The 26713-nt window shown below is 32.9% G+C and overlaps 1 protein-coding gene across 2 annotated transcripts in view; it reads left to right on the top strand.

Moving 5' to 3' along the window:
* LOC147075267 (venom protease-like) overlaps positions 1–25504 on the top strand; it is a 57089-nt gene extending 31585 nt beyond the window's left edge. The window contains exons 1-8 of one of the 2 annotated variants that reach the window (XR_015070041.1): positions 10445–10834; positions 12191–12367; positions 16070–16313; positions 18355–18464; positions 18977–19144; positions 20070–20226; positions 23854–24219; positions 24975–25504. Coding sequence is in view for 1 of the 2 variants with exons in the window: in XM_085942789.1 (XP_085798915.1) it covers positions 23854–24053 (200 nt within the window). In the remaining variant the exon portion in view is untranslated. Of the gene's footprint in view, positions 1–10444; positions 10835–12190; positions 12368–16069; positions 16314–18354; positions 18465–18976; positions 19145–20069; positions 20227–23853; positions 24478–24974 lie in introns of those variants that run through there. The other variant, XM_085942789.1, reaches the window with a different exon arrangement.
* Positions 25505–26713: the final 1209 nt, after the last annotated feature.

Below are 26713 nucleotides of genomic sequence, written 5' to 3'. Positions count from 1 at the left end.
AAGTATTTTAGTCTATGGTTGTTATTGTGACAGCTGATAAAATAAATGACAGATCAGATAAATGTCGAAAAATGCAATTAATAAGATTTTGCTATTCAAAGCTATTATCATGTCAACATTATCCACATGTTGAAGGAGATTGTCAGAAAATTGTGGAGGAGAAAGAAAAAACGCGCAACACATTCGCGGTATTGCCTTGTAATCTTGTAAATCACATACGCGGTGTTACAAAATGTCTATTAAAACTTCAATTCCAGCATTCTATGAATGCACATACGTGGAGATTTATATTTTGAATCGAATGGCGTCAAGCAGTGATGCCAACCGTACTATAATTATAGTACAATACTATAATTTTGATTTCACGAAAAATGTAAAATACTATAATTTTACGCAAAATATACCAAAATACTATAATTTTAAAGAATTCAAGACGAAAAATAATGTTCCTGTACTATATATTTTTCAGAAATACTATAATTTTTACGCCTTTGTACTATAATCAGCATAGAAAAATATGGCAACACTGCATTGCCTCGACCTGATATGTCAAAAGTCCCAATCGTAAAATACATTCGCACTAATGAGGTAGGTAGATATCTATCGATCATCTGACAGCAGTCATCATTATTATTTAATTTACAACATTCTGCTCTGTGTATGACAATGTTATTTATAATGTAATTTTGCATTGAACTACCTACATACCATCTTTTATATTTGGTTTTTTTTTTATATTTTCAAAATAGTTATTTGAGAACTTTCCTCTCTCATTCAGATGGTTGAAACTTTACAAAGCACTTGATGAATCACTTATAATATTATGTGTATCCTATCAATTTCATTGAGAATAGTTTGTCACAAAATATGTTTTAATATTTGTAAAAATTACTCTTAACCCTTTGGCTGCTACGATGTTGTGCAAAATCCGGTCGAGGATTGCTACCAATAATTGTCGATAAATTAAAGTATTGTATTATTTTTAGAAACCTTACCACTCTAATTGATTTTGCGAAATCGGAATATTATGAAAACACGTTTCGTAATTAGTTTATCATTTTGAATAGATAATGACGCAATTAGATATCGCCCGCTGCATGTGCTTTCAAAAGTAATTGACATATCTCTTTCTCGCTCCATCATACGGGCGATCGCGAGAGCGAGCAAAATGCACGATCCGCGCACGGTGTTTTGATTTTTATCAGTTATTGGAAACAATCGGTTATCCCACACAAGGATAATACAAAGTAGTGGAATTAGGAAACTACTCGGCCGAAAAGATTTTTTTTGCATGGTGCCTCGTTAAAAGATCGCGTACAATATGCGTGATTTGTGAAAAGGGTCTTTATGATGTTTCTTTATTGGAACATTTAAAATATGTATTAGAAATGATTTTATTTCATTATTTTTTATACTTAAATGAAACTGTTTTTATATAGCACAAATCCACTTTACTTTAAACACTGAGTTGAGTAAAAGACTTTCCTATTATTTTAAATGGATAAAATAAAATAAAACATTGTCCTTCCACCAAAAATTTGACTGTAAACAAATTTTTACATAGTAAACTATAATTTGTATTTGGAATTAATGTTTTTATTGTAAAAAGGGTGATGCCATGAAAAAAAATACTAAAATAATATTATAAGTTCAAAACCTACCCAGTAACAAAACATATGAATCGGGTTATATTACACAACAATACAACTAAATAGATGTTAAAACAATGTTTCGTACCACTGGTGCAGTAGTATGTTCCCAAATCAACTTAACATTTCAGCCATGAAAAGCAAAACGACGATCGTTGTTAGCATTTCTGGCCATTATCAAAAACAACGATATATCGTTGAGTAGCATTCTAAGGGTTAAAGTATAAACAGAGATTAGCCGGTGTATCCAGTCAATTTGATTGAGAATAGTTTATCAAAAATGTTTTAATATTAGTGAAAATACGTTTTAAAATATAAACACAGATGAGCCGATCAGTGTGATAGGTAGAAAATTAACTTAAAACAAATTAAATCACTTCTAATATTAATATTATGTTTTTATGTTTACCGTTTGTGAAAACGTAAATACGCGGCGGCTATTTTTTAAAATTTCTTTGTGCAGTGTTGCAAACATGGATAAGAAAAATTTTCCTCAATAATATGTATTGTCAATAAAGTCACGTATCGTGTCGGAAAGCTTTAGAGAAACATCAATATTATATTGCAAGATAACTGATTGAGGAAAAATCCTCTCTTTCATACTGTTAGTCAGCGTTTCAAATGAAGAATGTTTCCTTAGTGCATGTTTTTTTTGAACTCATCGGACATAACGAATAAGGCACACAATCGCTCGCCAAAACGGTAAAAGCTGTAGGATAATAATATATAAGAGATAGGAGATTACTGGGGGTCACCAAAAAGTAGCTATACCCAGGTCTGCAAGGCTATTCTAATTACTTAATAGGTTTCCGTTATCTTTATTACTCCAAAATTACACGGATATCATTCGAAACAATTCCATAAACGAGGCGGTTGTATACAATCATTGTTAACCATCGCACTGCGTCTTACTTGATTGCAAATGCATACGATTAGAATCACGGGGTAATATATTAACTGCCTAAATAAGAAATATCATATTTTTCGCTATTTTTTTTTTATTGATTTTGGAGTTAAGTGATAAATATCCCTGACTTGCTGATTGAAAGATGAATATTTTAAAGTTTTTTTATTTATTTAGAAAAAGAATATTACGGCATTACAGCGATTGGCCAATGCGCCATAATACATAATAAATATAAAATTATAAAAATGTCGTAATTACTAATAACAACTAATATAACAAGAAAGTAGAAAAGACAGAATGTGTTTAAGTAAATATTAAAGAAACATGATATATACAATTATAAATTTTACCTATTTAACACGTCGACAAACATTATATAGTTAATAAAAAATAAATCAACCTTTTTGGTGCCATCAAATAAGTTAATCGCACGATACACAGCATCATGAAACATTACATCTGTTCTGCGACGAGGTATCATGAAGACTGTAGAATTACGAGTGATAATGGTGGGAATATGAAAATAATATTTGCCAGTATATACGGATTGTAAATGAACCCACGAAGAAGTAAAAAGAAATGCTTTAAAAGAGAAATCACTCTTCGGGTGGACAGGGATTGCATTGATAGCATACCCAGAAGAAAACAAGTCGGAAAATTCATTTTATTATCATTGCATGAACCGCACGGTACGTGAATGAATAATAATTATTACTAAAAAGTTTTTTTATTAGCAAATTTAGTTATGTACGATAGTGTATGTAGTACAATATTATGAATAACCCCTTAGACCTTTGATAAAGTTCCATCTTAGGGGGGCGGTCTACAGAATTGGCCTTAAGAATTGAAAATATGATTTTTTAAGATGTGGTCCATAAAGACATAAATCATAAATATTTATAATTTTAAATTTTTATTTATAATATATATTATTTAAGTTTTGAGCATCTAATGCCGGGTCCACACTGGCAACAAGTTAAATTGCTGGCAACCTCGTTAGATTTTACGATAATTATGATGATTATCGTAAAATTTCTTAAGCAATTATGGTAAGTATCGTAAAATTTAATGAGGTTGCCAGCAACTTGTTGCCAGTGTGGAAATGGCTTAATATCCACTGTGGTTCACGTAGTGGGGTTAACTAATTCAGGAAGTCAACACCCATGATAGAATTTTTTCCAGTTTTGGTTGCATTATATTCCAAAACTCTTCTGTAAAAATCGTTTCCGATTTTATAAATGGAAATTTCTCGGTGTACATAGTAAACAAACCTACGAATAAAAAAGACAAGAAGGAACATACTGATTCATCGCAGTAAAATCTGGCAATCAAATTCGCCATTTTGAAAAGCGATGATTTTGCGTAAACAAATATCACGTGGTCTGTACGTGTGCGGCAAACTTCGAATGTGTTTGTAATTTTGTGTATTTTATGTTTGTGTATCACGCATTGTCGGCCATATTTGCGGGCCGATTGCTTGCCGTGATTTGTACACATCTTCCTTCCTGTCTGTTTTTATTCGTAGAAACAAACAGTATTTTTTATTAGTTATATGAAGTTGGCCTTGAATCTGTAATAAAATAATACAGAATTAAAAGATTTTGAAATAGACAAAAACACATTTCCAAGCTTTCAGCCGTGCTCACTCATGAATGTCATTCGTCATTTGGATAAGTATATACAAATTTTGATGTTATCTTGCAAAGTGCGAATGTAATGTTTTCAAATTTGATATGGATTAATTATACCATCGTATTATTTTCTCGAAACCATAAATATACTATAATAGTATTTGAGTATCAACCTATGTTCAATTTGAATTGGGTTATAATAATAATATAACCGTATATATATCAATAGTATGTTTGCTACAAAATCCACCCAAGTTATCAGTACGTACTTGCACAGGTTTGATTAAAAACTATGATGAAATTAACATTTAAAAGAATATGAATTCATAATATTATTTTGACAGCCCTGTTTTCTGATCGGCATACATCTTGCAGGTATTTATAAAATAATAATAATGTTCAGCGGCAGACAATATCAATAATAATAATAATGTTTCTTGAAATAAAATCTCCGATGATTAGTGATGTTTGCGAAAAGATCGATTTAAATTAACGTACTTACGACGCCGAGGTCATTTTTAAACTAAATTATATTTGAATGTCGAGCTCTTCAGCCCCCCCTTAATGCCATATTATATGTGAATATTTGAGCATTGTCACCAAATCAATTGTCTATTCGATATAATATAATGAATAGGATTTTAATTTATTTTCATTTTATATTAAAAATCGATGTTTTTTTTAAATTTTAAAATTACCTTTAATACCCTAAAAGCTTATGAACGAGCGCTCGATAATTTTCAAAATATATAATATAGTGTGGGAGTTTTTTTTGTAGTTATGTATCTACTTAATACTTCAGTTAGACGGAGTAATGCAAAAACAGTCTTTACATCTGATATGTACCTACGCAATAATACTTTTAACGATTTGGACAGGCAGCGGTTTCTGTACCGCAGGCGAATTTTTTTTTTTTACGAAATATGCTGTCAAAAATGCTCTTATTATTTTTAATTTTCATTCCTTTATCTACCGCATATAAGCAGTGCTTTGTTTGTCTTCCCCCGCGAGACGTCACTGCTTGTTACTAATAATGTATTATTTACGATCTTATAAATAGTTCAATTAGTGTTAATATCTACATACATTGAAGACTCCACGACCTAGTAAAGACATTGAAGATGTTGGAAGGTGAATCCTAGACACCAAACCCGAATCCTAATATCCATAACAAATCAACACAAAATCATATTATTGTTTGTAGAAATATGTGTGCACGACATTTCAAGTTTCTCATTTAACTTTATTAAAAAAAAAAAATTGACGTTATGATTTTCATAATATTCCTAAACCGGAGCGTCATTTTTATTTTTTCCACGAGAACAGCGCTCGGAATGGAGCGGAACGCCCCGGAGCGCCGTTCCTGTTCGTGGGATTTCCAAGGATGGCGTTCCTGTTCGTTAAAATCTCGAAAATGGCGTACCGGTTCGTAACATATCCGATGGACAGCGAGTCGTCTAGTAAAATCCTCAAGCGTCATACTTAATATTATAACGTTCCGGGTTAGATTTAAAATTTACGAAAATGAATTGAAAGGTATAAAGGTACAAAAACATAAATATTTTTTTTTATCAAAAAATAATTTTAATGGTTTAGAACCACTGAATTTTCTATGACCCGTACATAATGTACTTAAGTTTTTTTGAAATAGTGATAGAATAAGTGTAAGACAACGTATTTGAGAACTAACCTATTTTCAAGACAATACTGTTTTCAATGAATTTGTCCTTGAATGCACCAATAGACACCCTTTTGCGTCAATGGTGATAAAACAATAAAATTGTATACAAAGAAATGCACAGGGGCATGAGTAAGATTTATTGCATTGTCGCACGTATGAAACAATAATGTATTTTGAAAAAAAAGGTTTTTATGATTGTAAGGAAAGGTTGGAAGCTATTTTTCATTGGAATGTAGATTTACTGTAGTATTAATTTATAAAACGAGACACTTCTTTTTTTGCAAGTTCATACATATTATTTTAATACAGTTAAGGTTAAGGTACATGCCTAAATATATTGAGTTAATAACGTAATAGTTATAATGCACACTGGAACTTTAAAATTTTTAAATGAAACACATTAAATACATATATTATCTTTACTGTATAAATGACTTAATTAATTTGTTAAATATTGCACAAAAATAACACAGTAAAAATAGTAAAATAAAACTACGTGCCCTACCTAACTATCTACCGAGATAGGTATACTATATCTGTCCTACCGAGGGTTGAAATTCTTGAGCACGTTTATGATCAATACGGCAGTGGTAGGCAATTGTTTTTTGTAATGAAACTTTAAATTTTGTATCGAGACAACCATAATTGACCGAATTGTCCATTTATCATATTATTATGTTAGCGAAATTTACATAGGTTTGACGCGTTCATAGTTTTTGTATTTCATAATGCAATCGGGGTCGTTCATTGGTCGTTTATCAATATTAAGTTGTATGCAGCCAATGATAAGCGTTTTCATCAGAGGAAGCGACAAAATTAGACTCCTTATTTTTCCAAATTTAATCATTTTAAGTTGTGTTTTTTTGGTTTCCCATTACCTAACCCCCATGCTTTGCTGCTCTACACTAATTTATTTTTTATATTTCTTACATTATTGATGAATTGATGAAGTTCAGCGGAAATACTTTGCAGTGAAAAACTAAGTAGGTACCGAGAGAGATGGAATAAAATAAGGGAGGCCTTCATCCAGCATTGGATCGACCAAGGTTGATGGGTTGGGTTCTAAATAATTATTATTGCATACATGAAAAAACCTAACTATTGCAGCTGCTTTGCTAAATTTTTAAATTTCCGAAAAACTTGTGCTCTGACATCGCTTAAAAACTCTTTGTAGGTACTTAATAGCTTAAATTGTTGTTTAATAATTTCTAAGGGGGTCAAATATTTCATATTTAATAGTAAATACAGTCATGCTTTTCCCTGTGACCAGAACTTACGTATTCGCCAGATATTAATTATTTATCCTAATCTATTATAATATTTTACATTGAGTGACAAAAATAATAAATATCATTTCCTTTATTGTTTTAATTTTATATGGATATTTTTCGGGTTGAATGAACTGTGTTTTTGATGGTTTAACTTATATAATAATACATTTAATAACTTAAATCAAATAATTCCATAATTTATATAGATACATATTCGTGAACATCGTATGCATGTTAAATTATTTTGTATTGTTTAAGGTAAAATACGAAATAAAAAGATTTAAATAAATCAATCAGAATCCAATGGGATAAATATATGAAAAATTTCCCTGTATATAACAATTTCTATAACATTGGAAACCTATTAGAATAAATTATCCTACATGTCCACATGATGTAAATATTTTTTTCTAATAATATGTACCTAGACTTCTGAGGTTGTTTAAAATGATTCATATTTAATAAAGAATGCTACATTTGTAAATCTTGCGTATAACATACTTTTTAAATTAATTTATTAAAAACCATGCCCTTGCTTTTTCGTATACGATGGATTTTAATTTGATTAAAAAATAGTTTACCATAATCAAAATATTTCAAACTTACGACAAATCAGAGCTATGAAAAAAGCGGCATGTATTTTGTTTAAACCGAAGTATCTTCACTCATATTTCTATTCACTCTTAGTTGCATATTTTTATTAAAACTACTAACGAAACCAATGTCTATTATTGCATGTATTTTAATAATGTTTCCCACTCCAATTAGATTCATATTCATACGTTTAGTGATTTATATTTCGATTTCGTAAACTAAAATGACTCTGTTAACACGTAATATGCACGTTGTATGTTACCACTAATTGTAATAACCGATAGCGTATTGGACGAAGATGATGATGAAAAAAGTACATCATGTAAAACTAAAAGATATTTTTATGTTACAGATATTATTATATCTAATATCACACATTTTTGGAAAATTGTCGAGCGTTCCTGTTCGTGAAATTTTCCATTTCGAGCACTGTCTAAAACGAGCTTATGGGAAACCTCATAAAGACTCCAGATAATGGACCCATACTAAAGAATACTCCATACTAACGACACATAGAGTTATGAGTTATGAGGGGGATGTTAAACAATAAATTAAAATTTCAATACCATATCACTGAAAATGTTTATATCTCTAGGAAGTGCATTGATTAGTTTTATAGCCCTCGCTAATTGTGCCTGATAAGCCTGACACGAGGAAGCAGTTTTGATCCAGAAGAGGTCAAGGCTGCGACCACGTAGGTAATTGATGAGCGCATCCGGACGTCAGTATTGGAAACCATCCTTCGTGAGAGCAACAAAAAACGTTTAAAGTGACCTACTAGATTCAAGTGAGTGAAAAGCGAGCATGCCTTGAAGAAAGGCAGTAGGAAAATAATCGTTTCGACGTAGGAAATTAGTTATACATAATATACGTAATGTGAAAACACAAATAATATATAGGTATTATGTAACTATTAGAAAAAAAATTGAAAAATACGTGGTCCTACGGGACTTGAAACTGTAACCCATGGCCGCCACAGGCGGGGGGGGGGGCTGACAGGGCTCTAGCCTGGGGGCCCGGCGTGGCGGGTCGATCTGATAAGTGAGATATACACACGTCACAAATTTGCCCACTGGCGAAAAAAATCGCCTGCGGTGCTATTTTATTTTTAGAGTCTTGACATTTAAAAATATCTAGTTGTGTGATACAATTTTTGATTACTGTGTGAAGTCACAAGTCAGTGTGTGTCAAGAACTCCATAATTCAAATGGATTTATTCAACAATACAAAAAATCACTAAAAATACATCGAATACCCTTAATACTTTGGACGCGGAAGATGCACACGGCGCGTAATGACCAGGCGGCCGATCGATGTAATTAACGTGCATTTTAAAGGGGGCATTTAAAATCTCATTATCTATTCAGCAGCGAAAGCGTTAATTTTACCTGAAAGAACATTTAGAAAACGATTCTGTAAAAACTATCACTGTCTTTAACCCTAGCGATGGGTAGGGGGGGCTGTTAATTAGTAGTTTTTACATAGGATTCTTATAATCTTATAAAATTGCGTTAATGTTGGTTATCGGGTTTCTTGTTTTAAATCAAGGTATCATTAAGTGCCTTAATTAGTAGTTACTAACCGACGCCCGGATCATTTAAAATTTTAGCTATATAACCAGTGGCGGCTCGTGGATAAGATATCTGGGGGTGCTGCGGTTGATTAAAAATAAAAAAAATGTTTATTTGGATTATATTTTACTATTAACGTCATAATTAAATATAAATTATAAATTATATAAATAAGTAATTAAAATAAACAAGTTTGCATAAATTGCATGAAGAAATGTTAATAATCATAATAAAAGAAAACAACGTTAATAAATCATTAAAGCTATATTTCTTTCCTCTCCTGTCGCGCGCGTGCTCACGTACGAACGCATAAACGGCGAAATACTGTCGGGCCGGCAGTACCGATCAACCTCCCAGCTGCATTCCCGCTCCCCGCACCCCTCCTTCGCCCACTCAAACATTTTCCATTGAAAACGGTACTGCAGTACCTCGGTGTATGATAATTATTGGATGTATCGGTGCGTGGGCGAACTTAATTCACGATTAAATAATATTGATATTTTCATATAATATACATAAATGTATATACGTATATTATATTATTACATTTTTCTCAATTTGCTTGGGGGTGCTGCAGTTCCGCAGTGCATATAAACGAGCCGCCACTGAATGTAACGTACCTGCACTTGCTAATAATTTTAATAAACTATTTTATAAGTGTTTTAAAATTATGTATTATTCAATATAAAGGGTGTTACATTCTCAAATCTTATGAATTATTCGTTGAACAAAAGAAATAGTTTATTAAATTTATACATAATAAATTATTATGTTATTTTTCTTAAATGAAAATGGTTGATTACAACGGAATTTCCAATAGATCAAGAATCATTACTCAGAAATAACAAGTATTATTACTTATGTAAATAAATATCATTTTAATTTAATTATGTTTTTTAATCAAAACTTCATTCATTGCATAAAATATTGTCTTTCTTTAATTATTTTATCGTATTTTCTACTTATTTGTTTTTTCATGTGATTTTATGGTTGATTTTATTGTAAGTAATGTGTTCGAATACATTTATTGTATCTTAACTCTCATTACGTTGTCTGCCGTCACTGCAGCGTAATTTGCATTATGTCAAGAATCATCGCTCACGATTAATAATACATCATTATTATGTACCTGCAAACAAGGAAAATAATTAATAGTAAAACTCGTTCCGAAATCATTTAACTGTGTCTCTTGGCCTCGTCAACATTAAAATTTGTATCTTTGTGAGGAAGAATACAATCAATATGGCGAAACGGTGTTTAATCGAAGTTATTCCTTTATTTGTGGCGTGTTTCTTAGCTGGTTTAAACTGTCAGGAGACTGATGAAGATGACGGTGCAATGTCGGGCATCGGTACCGCTTTATCGATCTATAATCCGTGCTCTAGTGGGTTTATCTGGATGGAAAGAGAATCCGGGAGACCTCCGTCAAAGGACAATTACTGGAAAGGGACTTTTAACCTTGATAAGTACAAGGGTATTACTGAGGCAAGAATTTCATTGACACTCGATTCAGAAGCGGTTGTTACTGTTGTGAGTATCTAGAATATTAAATTTATCTAATATGCCTTAGTCCAACAGGGCATTGCGGAACTGCAGTTAGGGCTGTCAAAAAAGTACCTGTCGATACTTCTATTCCGATACGATAGCTGTATTGATACTCTTCCGTACAATAATTAAATACTCATTGACGATTACCATACGTTAGAATATTTTTTTGCATTATTTTTTATATTATTTTAAAATATAAATATTTATAATATACTGTACCTACACTGTTTACCACCTGCACTAAAAATCGTTTTTTTTTCGCTTCGGTACATGTTCAAACACGCGCGTTAACATGTTCTTACTCCCTACTTTATTTATCGTTTGTCAATTTATGGCTATGGCCGTATGTTGTAGCTTACCCACTGCCAATAGAAATGGTGGATTTCAAAAAAATACTACCTTGATCTTAAACCATCATTATTCTTAGGATGTTTTATCACACTTGAATGATCAAAGACACAGCTTTTAATCAGTATCTTTAGAATTATCTTCAAATGTGATAATCTTGTCCATTTTTTGAATAGTATAATGCCTAATTCTTGTAAAATTTTGGATCACAGAGATTATAAATATAATTTTTATCGTAAATATTTCACTATACTAAATTTTACTAATGATTTTATAAATGCGTTTAAAAATTAATAAACCTAAAAAATCTTAACACCACTGCACATGTGTCTACTGATATGACTATATTCTAAAACATTAGATCGAGAGGTTTATAAGAATACTATTTTTATATTATAAAAATATATGAAAATAATAATCATAAAATGTTTAAAATAAATATAAAGGATAATTAGGCTTCAACATTATATAAATAAACTATGTACAACGTTAATGGAATGTTCAGGTCAATGCTTTAAAAATACAATAAAAGCTCCATTTTGACCTACGTTGCGCAAAAATATAACATTTAATATTGAAATTGTCGTATCTCTAATATGTTGTCTAGATTTTTAATAACACATGTTTTCAATGCGCCGTAAATATGTAATTATATTAGATATTTATAATATACATTTCGTTTATAATCTTAAGTTTTTTATTAGTATTTAATTTAAAGTAAAGTATTTAATTAATAAATAGTTACGACGCAAATGAATGTTTTATTTCCCCCTGGCTGTTTTGTTTTTTCACGTTCTGTTTTTCTCACTGTTCTGTTTATTCATGTACTGTTTTGTCCGGTTACAGTCAAAAACATCCAACCACAGCAGTGATTTCGAGATTTTAATAAGTACCTACCTAAGTCCAAACGGATTGCCTTCTGTATAATATTCCCAACTCCAGTGGGTAGTCTTTATGAATGTCATTGAATGGTGTTTTATCTTTTTTCAGGACGGCGAAATGGCCAGTATTTATGCAGACGGTAAAACCTTCAGATTTGCCACATACGGCATACCCAAAGTGCCAGAGAAACTGGAGTTTGAAGTGAATGCACCAGCTAACAAGCCTTTTCCAAACGTTGTCTCAGCAAGCCTCAATGGTTTGCGGGTATGCAAGAATCCTACACAGGTAAAAACAACAATAATAATAATTGTATTTATTCATTTAAGAAAACAAAAAACATTGTGGACATAACAAATCTAAATTCAAGACGTTCCCATCATGAGATTTACATTATAACAAATATTACCCTTCCAAGAGACTAGAAGAGAACAATAGGTACAATTTTATACAGAAATATAAAATTTCGAATACAAAATGCATAGCACGTCTCCGAAAATGTCTACGTCTTTGGGGAGCATATTGACTAGTCATGCACCTCTCACTAATGGTGCCTGATAGGCTTGACACGAGGAAAAGGTTCTGATCCAGAATAAATCATGGCTGCGACCATGTAGGTAATTAACAGGTGCATGTAAGATTAAATTCTTTAGGACACCAGGATTGGAAACCATCCCTCGCGATAACAGGCAAAAATGTTTCAAGAGCAGAAGTGACCTACGAGATTCAAGAGTGGAGAGTAAGCATGCCTTGTAGAAAGGGAATCGGAAAATAATCATTTGACGATTTATCGAAAGGAAAATAGTTATAAGTATATAGGTAGGTATGTCTTAAAATAAAGACATCGAAGAAATTTCTTTTGGATGCGTTCTATCGTGTATACGTGTATAACGCGTATAATTTTGTAATATATCACGAGTTTGGATCCAACGTCTGAATGTCCGGAGCAGTGCCACGGACGAATTAACTCGTGGGTTCTTGTAAACGTCATAATTTCTGAATGAATGTTTGTGTATATTTTCTAAGCAATATTTATCATTTTAGTATGAAAATATTCACGATAAACTCGAGAAACATGTTGATTTGGTAAATTTTCACAAATATTTAGCATTCTGTTCCTATTTCATATTTTTAAGGGATTTATTTTATTCCAAAAACAGCTGGCCTACAAGTGTCCACCTAGTAAAAATTGGCTGGCAGTGATAAGCCATAATTATTACCACATATATTACCACATAATATATAAGTACCACGTCGTCGTCGTAAGTATATATATAAGTACCATCGTCGAACTTAATGATACGATCGATTAAAACGTAATATTATTTACATAGAGTGGTGTAATTTTTGTTTCGCTATGTTAATTTCAAAATATCTAGCGTTTCTATATTAGACAATGACATTAATATGGACGAAGCATCTGGAAAAAAAATGACACTCACTTTTTTGCCGAATGGCATAATCTGTTCTACCGCTATTACAATAAAAGTGATATTGCTATAAATTCCCGATGCTTTTTGTCGGGCCTGCCGAACGGTTCGGTTCGAAAGGGTTCGCTCAAATGAACATTGACACTAGAAACACTGTTCTAACGCCATATCACTATAAATTCCCGATGCGTGATATCGCATAATGGAAATTGCGTGACGTCTACCTATGCATGTGCGAATGTATCTATGCGTGAATTTACTTGCTAGCTACTGTATTGAGTGCGTTGTCCATTAATAATATCATTGATATTACAATATCAGTTGGAAACCTACGTTGTTGAATCCAAAGACATTGTTATACGTCATGTTATTATAAAATATACTTCAGCATTTTTGCCCAAAACCGCTATTACCATAATTGAGTCGTATAGTATCAAAAGTAGAACTGTCGCAAATATATCGAAAGTTAACTAAGTATGCCAAATTATTCTTCTGACCATAATGTACGACTAGCAATATAATATTCGAATCAAAATCATATCTGTGTGGTATAAAATTGTGATGGAAAATACGGCTTGGTATCAGAATTAGAACTGTTCAATACTTTGGAAACAAAAGTAGAATTGTTGAATTTGAATTCAACTTCTAATTTATAAATGTAGAAACATATTTCATGCTATTATAACACTAAAAAACCTAACAAAACATTTTTCGTCATTTTCTCGAAATGATGGATAACGCACAGATCTACTTTTGATACTATACGACTCAATTATAAATTAATTTAATTGTATGCCCATAAACCCCGCGGATTCCTTTATAAATCAGTGATGTATTTGTATTTATTTTTTTTAGAATCATTAAAATGTCTGTTAACTTTTGATTGAAATTCGTAAGAACCGAATCAATATTCTTCATCGACATTGGTTGCACAGAAGCAATATCTTATTATTATTTTATTTTTTCGACCATGTCCGATCATAATAAGATCATATGCGCCTCCACTGAGTGGAGGTTTGTATTAACAGATTTTCTTTTTACGAGAAATGGATGTCAGCCACTTGCTTAACCTATAAGGTACATACTCTGACTCATACGCAAATTGAAAAACACGATGTGTACTTTTCCAGACCCGGGATTCGAACCTGGGACCCACGACGCTATAGATCAGTGGTAACGAACCTATGGCACGCGTTTAAAAAGAGAAAAAACCTATAACAATAAATGGCATATCGCATTGTATAAAAAATAGCAGTCAAATACTCTTGAAGAATAAGCATTACGTTTAATTTAAATATATAATTGCATAGGTTGGTCGTTAGGCTTTATGCGTCACATTTAATATTATCGCACTAACCTCATCAGGCGGCGGGGAATGCTCTAATTTTGATCGATTTACAATGCTACTGCAGCGAGAGAACGCCTCATCTAATTGGAGCAATTCTAATATCAATTTGTGCGTAAAGAACCAAACTAATTAATACATTAATACTTTGGACGCGGAAGACGCACACGGCGCGTAATGACCAGGCGGCCGATCGATGTAATTAACGTGCATTTTAAAGGGGGCAATTAAAATCTCATTATCTATTCAGCAGCGAATGCATTAGCAAACAATTTCATTTCTACCCACAACAATATTAATAAGACCAAAATAAGAAACAAATACTTGGTAAAGCCAGTGGTAGTAGGCAATTCTGGCAGACAGTTTCAAAATTGGTGTAATGTTGAAAGTTGAAGATGAATGTTGTTAGTTGACTGTAATGTATGGCGTAATAATACCTAACAGAAAAAAAAATATTTTTTTAAAAACGGTACATGTTCAAACACGCGCGTTACCATGATCTTACTCCCTACTTCATTTATCGTTTGTCAATTTACAGCTACGGCCGTATGTTGTAGCTTAGCCACTGGGAAATGCCAATAGAAATGGCGTATTTCAAAAAAATACTACCTTATTCTCAGGCCAATAATTATTATAAAGCAAACATTATTCGTAGAATCTTTATCACATTTGAATGGTCAAAAACAAAGCTTATAATCAGTATCTTTAGAATTATCTTAAAATGTGTAAATCTTGCCCATTTTTTGAATAATAAAATGCCTAATTCTTGTCAAATTTGGGATCACAGAGATTATCAATATAATTTTTTATCTTAAATATTTCACTATAATAATGTCGACATAAATTTTACTAATGGTTTTATAAATGCTTTTAAAAATGAATAAATATAAAAATAATATAAATAAGATAAAATCCAGGATCATGCTTTGAAAATAGAATAAAATCTCCATTTTGACCTACGCGGCGCACGTCTCCCTTAACATAATTTTTAAAAACTATTTTCCCCATGTAAACTGTTCGGCACGTCAGACAGTTGAAAAATAATATTTGGGAAATTTTGGCACGCGTACGTAAAAGGGTTCGCCTACCCTGCAATAGGACGACGCTTAAGTCGTGCAGCCATCGTGTATCGTATTACTTATAATTATATAATAAAGTTCATGTAATTTTCGCCAAAAAATATTTTTACTGATTTATTATTGATTCATCTTTTAGTGGCACCCGTACATCCAAAAAGTGGCAGACACTGCAGTTGGTACAGTGACTCAATCTCCGAATGACTTCGTGCCTTGGTGTGGAAGACGAAGAGTTGAGCACACGGAGCTCGTGGTGAATGGGCAAGCAACTAAATACGGAGACTGGCCATGGCACGCAGCTCTCTACCAATTTACCGACAACAAGGCCGGCCAGAAGTATGCCTGTGGTGCTTCACTCTTATCCAGGGATGCAGTGGTTACGGGTATTTTACAATGTTTTTATTAGCTCGTATTCATGTTTGTCCGGTGGTTGTTTGTCCAGTACAAATCTTGCAATCGATTTTTAGCTAACTTCCCGACTAGCTAGACATTTGAAACTTGTAGAATATATCAGAACACGGTGCCAATGCATTTTTTTAATACTTTTAGCCATTTTTAAGCAGAATTGAATTCATTTTCAGTTAATTATGTTTTGTATGGAAAGTTATTTCAGAAAAATCCGTAAAAAGTAAAAGAGGGTGGTGGTGCTAAGAGGGTGGTCCTAGAAACTAAATTATTAATATATACGTGCGTTACTATGGAAAGCAAAATGAAATGTCAAAATGACATTTCAGTATTCTATATTTATTTGTTTGTTTGTTTTTTATTTTTCTTCATATCAAGTACAAGTTTGAGCATATTGAGCATAATAATTCAATAGAAAATTTAAAAACGTTGTATATAAAAAGTTCTTTTTATCTTGTAGTTATTTTTATATTAGTATCCACTTACCATGGCCCCCACAAGGTGGGGGTTGACAGGACTCTAGCCTAAGGGCCCGACATGACGATTCGAGCAGTTAAGTGAGATACACACATACCACAAATTTGCTCTAATAGTAAAAAAAAAAATATATATTTAGTGTGTTTCCTGACTAATAAATATTGCTTTTTATCCGATATGGCGAAGGGCGCATGTTACTTGGCTGCCACAAAAGGGGGTCGCGATCAGTGCTTCATAATATGATGACGAGTGCCGAAAATTCAACAATTCAAGTGAATTTATTTAGAAATACAAAAAATCGCTAAAAATACATGGAATAGGTACCCTTAATTTTACTACGCGTTCCATTTGGTGAGCACTGCCTTAGAACACCACTCTGCCTTTAACATTTGCGATAGGTAGGGGGGCCCGAAAAACATCCTGGGATCGATGGAGGCCTATGGTACCTACAATATATCTTTGGCATCAACAGAGACATCGATACGCATAATAATAATAATAATGATAATAGTTTTCGCAGTATACAATATGTAGATACCGACACTGGGTTATATATTTACCATCAATTAATACTCATGTGTTCAAAGACTGAAATAATCATTACGTAAATTCAGAATCAGAATCTGTATAGAATATCATGACATCTATTGGCAATTTGTTGAAGGTTTTTCATTATCATGCTTCAAGCAAATAATTATGTACCAGTTATTATAGTATTATTTGTCATTTTTAGTAGATATCAGTGGCGAAGACTCCATACTAGGCGATTATTTGAAGCCAACCTTCTTAAGAAAAATATTTTTTTAATCGCGTATTGACTTATTTATATAACCACTTGATTATAATAATATATTCTATAAAATAATTTATTTTGCCAACGAGAGATGCCGTATGTGTAGGAATGTATTATACAGATAATTACAAAACAATTTGCAAAGGGTTTAAAAATATACCACAGCGCGCCATCTGGCTTGACGTAAATAAAGGTCGGATTATGTTTCAAATAAATCTCATTTTTTTTTCATATTGACTTTACGTCACGTAGCCCTGCCCAGTCTATCGAATTGTATGAACTAAGGTAAGCTCCGATCGCAGAGCCTAAAACTAAATAATTAATAATTAGATAATTTTTAAAAGTAATTTCTATGTTGTTTAATCGAATGTTAATAAATATAGACTGTTTTTAAAAATTACGAGAACTTTTATCTAATGATTTTTGATGTGTATAAATGCTTCGAAAAAATACAGACTTAATTTAAACTGATCGCTTAATTTTATGTCGTCAGTGAGTTTTTGAAGTTTCATTAAATTAGTGTGTCATTATCATTAGTGTGTTAGTTATTTATTAGTAGTAATATCGTATTATCTTCTTATTTCTCGTAAGTATACCTGACAAATGTATTCTTTTTATCAGATCTCCACAGCCAACCTCTTTCCAAAAGTCACCCTTCGCCACTGGTAGATATACATAGATAGATTTGTATTAGTGATGTTGTTTTCTTTGAACAGTTACAATAATTGCAAATAACTTTTAAATTGCAGCTGGACACTGCGTGACACTCTACGGCCAAGTAATCTCAAATGATCTACTTTTAGTTATATTGGGAAAATACAACTTATTGGGAAGAGATCCTGGATCACAGGAGAGAGAAGTAAGTATATTAGTGTAGTATGTAGAGAAAATGTTCTGAAACCATATTATTGATTGATAATATAGTGCTGTGGGAATTTAGTTTGTTCTTAAGTTTTCACTATAAACCATAACGGAGTATACCTATTCAGTACATATTCTAAAGGTATCTATTATGTATTGATATAAAAAAACATTCCTAAAAATAATATTTAACAATTTATTATAACATATTACTATGGGAATTTAGTCAGTTATTGACTTTCATTAAATAATATTATATTTATTCACATATGTACATAATTATGAAAACAAATATATGTTATAAATATATATATATATATAACCAATCGAAAAAAATCTTTTTGAAAAAAGTAAGACACCCCACACCCCGCAGGAATCGAACCTGCATATCTCGGGTATCACGCCCATGCACATAGATGCATATATTTATTCACATCTTATGGCTAATAATATTTTATAACAACATGTATGCGTATTTTATTATAAAAAAACATTATTTTCAAATTTAAGGTATCAAATATTGTCGTCCACCCAGATTTCAATACAAATCCACTGAGTGGTGACATAGCCATTCTTCGTTTGAAGACTCAAGTGGAGTTTAATGATTACGTCCAACCAATTTGTCTATGGCCAGAGGAGGAGATCAGCAAAGACACCATAGTCGGGCAGACAGGCACGGTAATATTAATCTGGTATTCCTAATAGGAAATTGACATTATGTAATTATTGTTGAAATTAATATATTGTAATGAAAAATAAAGTCACAAAAGTAGCGCAGCCGCTAGAGATAGCTACTTCCAGTCGGCCGCGATGCCCGCGAGCGGGAATTACATAAAATAGTATTCTTTTAAACCTCTCGCTCTAATGTTTTAGAATATAGTAATATTTCAGCACATACTTGTGCAGTGGTGTTAAGATTTTTTACATTTATTAATTTTTAAACGCATTTATAAAACCATCAGTATAATTTATGTCAACATTATTATAGTGAAATATTTACGATAAAAAATTATATTGATAATCTCTGTGATCCTAAATTTGACAATAATTAGGCATTTTTATTCAAAAAATGAGCAAGATTAACATATTTGAAGATAATTCTAAAGATAATAATTATAAGCTATGTCTTTGACCATTCAAGTGTGATAAATATCCTATGAATAATGATTGCTTTATAATAATTATTGACCTTAGAATAAGGTAGTGTTTTTTGAAATACGCCATTTCTTTTGGCATTCCCCAGTGGTTAAGCTACAACATACGGCCGTAGTACGTAAACGTATTATCTACAACGTTTAAGGAATGTCCAGGATCATGCTTTGAAAATAGAAAAAAAGTTCCATTTTGACCCACGTTGAGCACGTCCGCCCTTATGCATTGTAGATAATCTATTTATATAATTTTGAAGCCTTATTATCCTATATATTTATTTTAAACATTTGATGACTGCATAAAGTATTTTTGTTACTTTGGGCATGTGGGCCGTTAAAGAATAGGTTTGTACTATAAAATTGCTAGGTACACTATTAATCTTCGAGATAGTTATACAAATTTACTATTTACATAATGTTAGTTGCGATTCTATGGTCGTTTAAAATTGCAGGTTGTCGGATGGGGCTTGAATGAAAACGATGTCCTCTCACAGCAGCTGACAGCAGGTGGAATGCCAGTGGTAACGGATGCTGAATGTCTCTTGAGTTACGCCACGTTCTTTGAACGTTTCGTGTCCGATAAAACTTTCTGCGCGGGCAGAAGCAATGGTAATATCATACTTATGTTAAATTGCCAAAAAAATCAATAGCTGTTATTAACAGCAAGCAAGCTGAGATCTGAAGACACTGCACTGATCAGTGGCGCACCCAGGGGGGTGGGAGGGCAAGGGGCCCTGGCACCCAAAATAAAATGAAATGAATAAGTACCCTTAATTTGAACTAAAACACAATTTGAAAAACGTTAATGTAGTGTTTCACACTGCCTTTAATCTTAGCGGCAGGTAGGGGGCCCCCAAATATCCTAGCCCGAGGGCACGCTTCAGGATGTGCGGAGTATGGTGTAGGTACCTACACCGAGTGCAATAGACGAGAAATTAGGATGTGAAGAAGAAAAAGAGTCTATAGGACAAATTTACATTCTCCTCCTTGGGCTCCCCCCAATATTAAATCCCAGGTGCGCCACTGGCACTGATGTTTGGTAAAAAAATTAGGACCTTTAACAGCATGGCGATGGCGGAAACCTCGAAAAGGAAATGGCATGGCAAACTCCTCTTCTCTTGATATCGATTTTAGTAAACACTATACAGTCGAACTTGGTTATTACGAGGAAGATGGGGCCCACTGAATTTGCTCGTTACAAGTATTACTCGTTATATCGTTATATAATATTTTTCGCGCCACGTTCTATTTAAGTATGGAACATAAAAAAATCTGAAAACCATCGTAAAAATCCCCGAAACAAGCATGTAAATCATAAACTACAAAATAAGTTGTTTATTGTATTGAAGTGCTGAGCTGCCAGCGCTGGTAGGTACCTACTGACTTCACAAGGCTTGGATTTTTTACATGAAATTTCAACCATATGCGTGGATACTTTTTCAATGTTGTCGTCGAAAATAGCAATTAGGTCCTTAGACAGTTGACTAAAGTGTTATAAACGTAATCCGATCCCGGCGGCATCGGTCTAGTTAACTACCCGGTCGGATTTTATTGCTTAGGGTCGAAAATGTTGTTTTTAACCGATCGACACATTAACAGTTTTGTTCGGTAAACCCAAGAAGTAGTTCGTTATGAAAGTGAATAAATGTACCTACAGAGAAAATCATAAACTAAAATGTCAACGAACGTTTCCTCATTACATCCGAGATCTCGCTATTTCCGTGATCGTAATAACCAAGTTCGACTGTATATCGAGGGTATACTGACAGAAAGCATTAACTTTACTCATTAAAACAAGTTCTGAGATAATCGCAAAAAGGACTTTAATTTTTTTCAAAGCGTTCTCCCACGTAGATTCTTTTATGATTTAAAAACATTTTTTCTACATTATAACGACTAATCTTTGTGGCAAACAATATACGACATGTTACAAGTCCTGTATTTTGTGGGTCTAGGACGATTTGGCACCGGTCAACTGGATGCCACGGAATTTAAAAATAAATAGAGGTTAGGTACATATAGGTAAGTTTAAAAAAAATATTCAATATTATTATTTATACTTCAATGATTATATTATGATTTAATAGTTGGTAAGAATGTAAATATGCAGACGTAAACAATGATTTAATCGTGCATATGTTTAAGTTCCAATGAAAAAAGAGTTTTTTATTTAATATAAAGCCTTAGGCATGGTAATTCTCAATCCGCGATAAAGAATACATTATGTTAAGAGTAAAATGAATTCAAACTACTAAGTAGTAGATAGAAACTGATTAAAATACCTCGTCTACACGTGTCTACGACAGTGCGGCGTCCAATTGTCCGGAGGCCAGTCGTCCCATTCCCGTATTTTGTATACGCAGAACGCATTAGGTCATTATCATACTTTCTATCAGAATAAAAAAATAACAATGTGATTTAATAATGTTTCTATTTTCTCACCATTATACGAGTATCTTATGCCTTTGTGCGTTTTACCAGGACGTAAACCGTAAAATTTTATACATTTTGGCATTTAAAACAGAAAACAACAAAAACTGAAATAATGCGTTCTGTTAGTATACCCTCGATATAATATTATGAGTTTCGAAAGTTTATATGTGCATACATAATTTATTTATCTGTATTTTTTTGAAACACGTTTCGTTGATCAGCTGCTATTCTGAATAATATGTTTTAAATCATCACTAGTTCGACACACTTACAAAAATTGACAATTTTTATTTTTGCACGTTCAACGAAACTTTCCTTCTTCGCTGACCCAACGCAATTACTCTCTGGCTCATCCTTTGCTATGTCACTGATAAGTACTATGATGTACATCAACATGACACTGTCTATCGCGCGTCTGTGTGCAACTCTTTGATCGGAGTTTCCCAAACTGTGGGTAGCTATGGACCCCTGGGGGCATTGGGGGTACAGAAAACATTATTTGAAGTAGTACGTGGTTGAAGTATACTAATTTTACATAGCGATTTGCATAATGTTGCCAGCCGGACGATAATTATAGTAATTGTACTCGCTAACGGGCACCCGACTTTATATCATTATGTACGATTACTAGGGAATATTACATACTGCATTTTATTGGACCGTTTCAAAGACGCTTTGAAGGGAAAACGAACACATTTTGTGAGGAAAAAACTTCTCTTCCTCAAAGACAATGGACGGGTGCATACGTGTGTTCTATCCATGGCAAAATTGCATGTATTGATCATCCATAATCTTCTCCAGATTTAGCCACCAGCGACTGTTTCTTATTTCAGGATTAAATTTGAAGAAACGGCTCGGCGAAAAAGGATTTGGCACTAATGATGAGGTCATCAATAAACGCTTATTTTGAAGGGTTGGAGAAATCGTATTATTTGGAAGGGATCGCAAAATTGTAATAATGCTGGACTAGGGATTGCAATGCCGAATGAAATTTCAATACCGGTTTTTGGGTATTTCTTATTGAATACCGGTATTTCTTAAACATTAAAAAAACAGAAGTAGGTGCTTATCAATAAATATAGCTATTAAAATCTTTTTAAAATATTATTTTATAGCAAAAATTTATATACCTACATTTATTATGTTGACATTTAAAAATATGTATTGATCATAATTGTAGAACTAGTGATTTTTTTTTACAAATAATTTAAATAGGTATATTGATAATTTTAACTAAAGCCCTCAAAAGTTCATCAAGTGCAAATAAGTCCGGCTGCAGGAAAAGCTGCTTAAGTTCAACGCTTGTACAGTCATTAATAATTATAGAATAATTCAACATCTTTGTCACGGATGTTTTCTATTTCGAAATAATATTATGATAATTCATCACGACAATCACTTATATAAATATATTTGATGAAATTTATTTAATTATTTTTTCACCTCTGTTGGATTCACTCAAAATATTTGCATTTTAGCAGCACATAACTTATAATTCATTTTCAAAAATGTAAACGAGTGTGCTTTCTTAATACCGAAAATTCCTGTATTTTGGATTTTTAAAACCGGTATTTCGCTATTGATAAATACTGGAATACCGGTTTTGAAATACCGGTATTGCAATCCCTATGCTGGATTAAGTGTATCGAGCTAAAAGGTGTCTATGTTAAAAAAATAATTCCTCGTTTCATTTTTTTCAGACATCATACTGCCCTCGTAGATTACTCTGATAAACGTGTACATTATGTGGTATATACCTGACTTATTCAATAATTAGATTAATGTAACATTTACAAATTGCAGGTACGAGTGCCTGTAACGGAGACAGCGGCGGTGGTCTGGTCTTCTCTCGCCGTCAGCCAGACAATAAGTTGTCTTACTTCCTCCGAGGACTCGTCTCCGTCAGTGTAGCGAGAAGTGATAAAGCAGTCTGCGATCCTAAACACTTCATTGTCTTCACGGACTCTGCCAAATATTTGAAATTCATTAAAGACAATATGTAATATAAGTTAGGTACCGACCTACCAGTGGCGTGCGGTTCATAGATAGGTACTGTAAATACCGAGCATCTCCTGAAATAATTAATATAATTTGTATTTGTTGTACAATAATTGTGTGGTGAATTTTACTCAACTATACTTCTTCTGAAGTTTTATATTACCTACATTAGTAGAAAATTTACGTCATATTAATGACGTTTTTTTTAAGAATATCGCAGACCTACCACTTCGCAATACACCATATTATACTACTTATCTCCGCTTGTCATGTTTGAATTGGTTACTATACTCCGTGTTTACTATACTCAGTGGCTACTATAGCCGATTCGCCGCGAACGAATTTGGACACCTCAGTGACGTCTCCTGTACCTCGACTGCGCGCGACAGTCATTACGGCGCGAGTGCATGTGGACGGCTCAATGAGGTCACGTATTCAATTCAATTCAATTCAATTCATTTATTTTTTAACATATTGTGGACATTACAAATTATAAGTTTAAGACGTTCACAACATGACATTTAGAAACAAAGATATATAAATATAACAGTATTACATAAAAAAAGAGATATATCAGTAGATGAATTAGATAGGTACAAGGAAGTACACCGGATGAGCTAAGCAGACCCTATTTTAAGATTTTATAAAACAACATCCACCTAAACTCATTCTCACGTAGGTGGAATATATCAACACCCGAAGCAATTTCGTTGAACATAGTTATCACTCTCCCAATTGGCATTACCAGTGGCAGGTTGGTTCTGCACCTTGGGAGAATAAACAACTGGTGGTCTCTATTTCTAAGATAGTTATCAGGGACACACAGGTCAACACTGCCCAGAATGGCAGAGTTCTCATTTATACCTTGTATAAGTCGAAAAAAATACGTAGCTAAATAAAGATTTCTTCTAAATTGCAGACTGCAGTATGTAAGCATGCCTAAGAGAAAGTCAGTTGGATAAACGGATAAACGTATACCTGGTATGCGTGCGAGTCAAAACACGCCATGTAGACAAGGCCAAAGTAGATAATAATATGAATAGTGAGCATAATATATGTATTTTTAACAGTACCCTTACAACCAAAAGTCACCGCTCGCCACTGCGGCCGACCTATATAAAAGAGACTGAATATCGGTACATGATTTATAAGGTTTAACAAGATATTACAATTAAATACAGGTGAATTAATTTCAAATGACATAATCTCTTTTTTTTATATGACTGAAAAACTGTACTAGTTAATCTTTTCACTTGATTAACTCTTGGGTACAAATTAATGACGCGAACAGACGTTCGGACTCAAATACTCACTGTACCTAACAGTTGTCTAATACTCAAGAATAATATTTGACGTCAATGTGCGACGATATAACCTTAAAATACAATAATGAAATAATATTATTATTATTAATTATCTTTATTAGCAACACCGGGCTGTGAGTTATGATTAGTGATCAGTGATTATATAATTTTATTTCTGTCTTTTTTACAATAACAAATAACTGTGACTGTATCCATAATAAAAAATAAAATAATAATAAAAACAAATTTACTATTAATCGTCTTATACCTCGTATCCAGAAATTTGTACGTAAACAGTTCACCGCAGGACACGTCTTATTCGTGCGTCGCAGTACGTGAAACATGAGTTCGTGTAACATTTAATCAAATGACGAGTTCTTCGTTGAACATTTCACCGTGGAGTATATTTGTATGTATGCTACAACATGTTTCATGTACTGCGGCGCACGAATAAGTGCCCCACGATGAACTGCATACGTACAACTTACATGTAACCCTTATACCTAACCAAATCTAACATTAAAATAGTGAATAAAAATGTAAAATTGAAAACAATACAGGGTAAGGGGAGGTAATTTCGTGATAGATTTTAAAGGTATAGAAGTATTGTCAGGGCTTGAAGTGGACCGGAGCGCACCGGATCGCCGTTCCGGTTCATAAAATCCCCAAAATTATCGCTCCGTCAAAGTGGAAAAATTAATTTGACACAAAAATCTAACACACTTTTTTTATAAAATATACATAAAGTTAGATGTACTATGTATTTATGTAACTATGTATTTATATAATGTAAATATTTTCGTAAAATTATCGAGAGCTCCGGTTCGTAAATTTTACCATTTCGAGCGCTGAGTATTGTATATTGTAGCAGTGGACTTACATCATAGGTACCTAGGGACCTAGGGACCCTTGCTCAGGGGGGGGGGGCGTGGTGGATTGACCAGGTAAATGAGATAATCATACATCTTTAATTTGGTCTAATAGTAAAAAAACTCGCATACGGCGCTATTTTATTTCCATACTCAACTCCATAGTTTGATGTGTTAAAAAAGCGCTATAAATACACTGTATTTTTCTTGACCTCCAATACCATTTGGAAAACGCCACTGTAGAGCATCAGACTGCCATTAACCTTAGCGATGGGTAGGGGGGCCGGAAAATATCCTGGTCTGGGGGCCCGCTTCGGGATGTGGTGGCCATGACTTACATAATATTAAAATGGCAATATATGTGAGTTAAATGGCCGAATAATAGTCATTAAATATGATTTGTAAATTTAGCAGCTGTTAAAATAAAAATAAATTTGTTTGAACCCGAGGAGTAAGGTAATATAGTGGTAAAGGAAGTTAAAACACATTCAC

Source organism: Rhyacophila brunnea, unplaced genomic scaffold, assembly GCF_057557595.1.
Source record: "Rhyacophila brunnea isolate RB1 unplaced genomic scaffold, BYU_Rbru_1.0 scaffold_15, whole genome shotgun sequence".
In the NCBI taxonomy this organism is placed as follows: Eukaryota; Metazoa; Arthropoda; class Insecta; order Trichoptera; family Rhyacophilidae; genus Rhyacophila; species Rhyacophila brunnea.
Note: the sequence above shows the minus strand (reverse complement) of the source record. Positions and strands in the feature narration are given on the sequence as shown.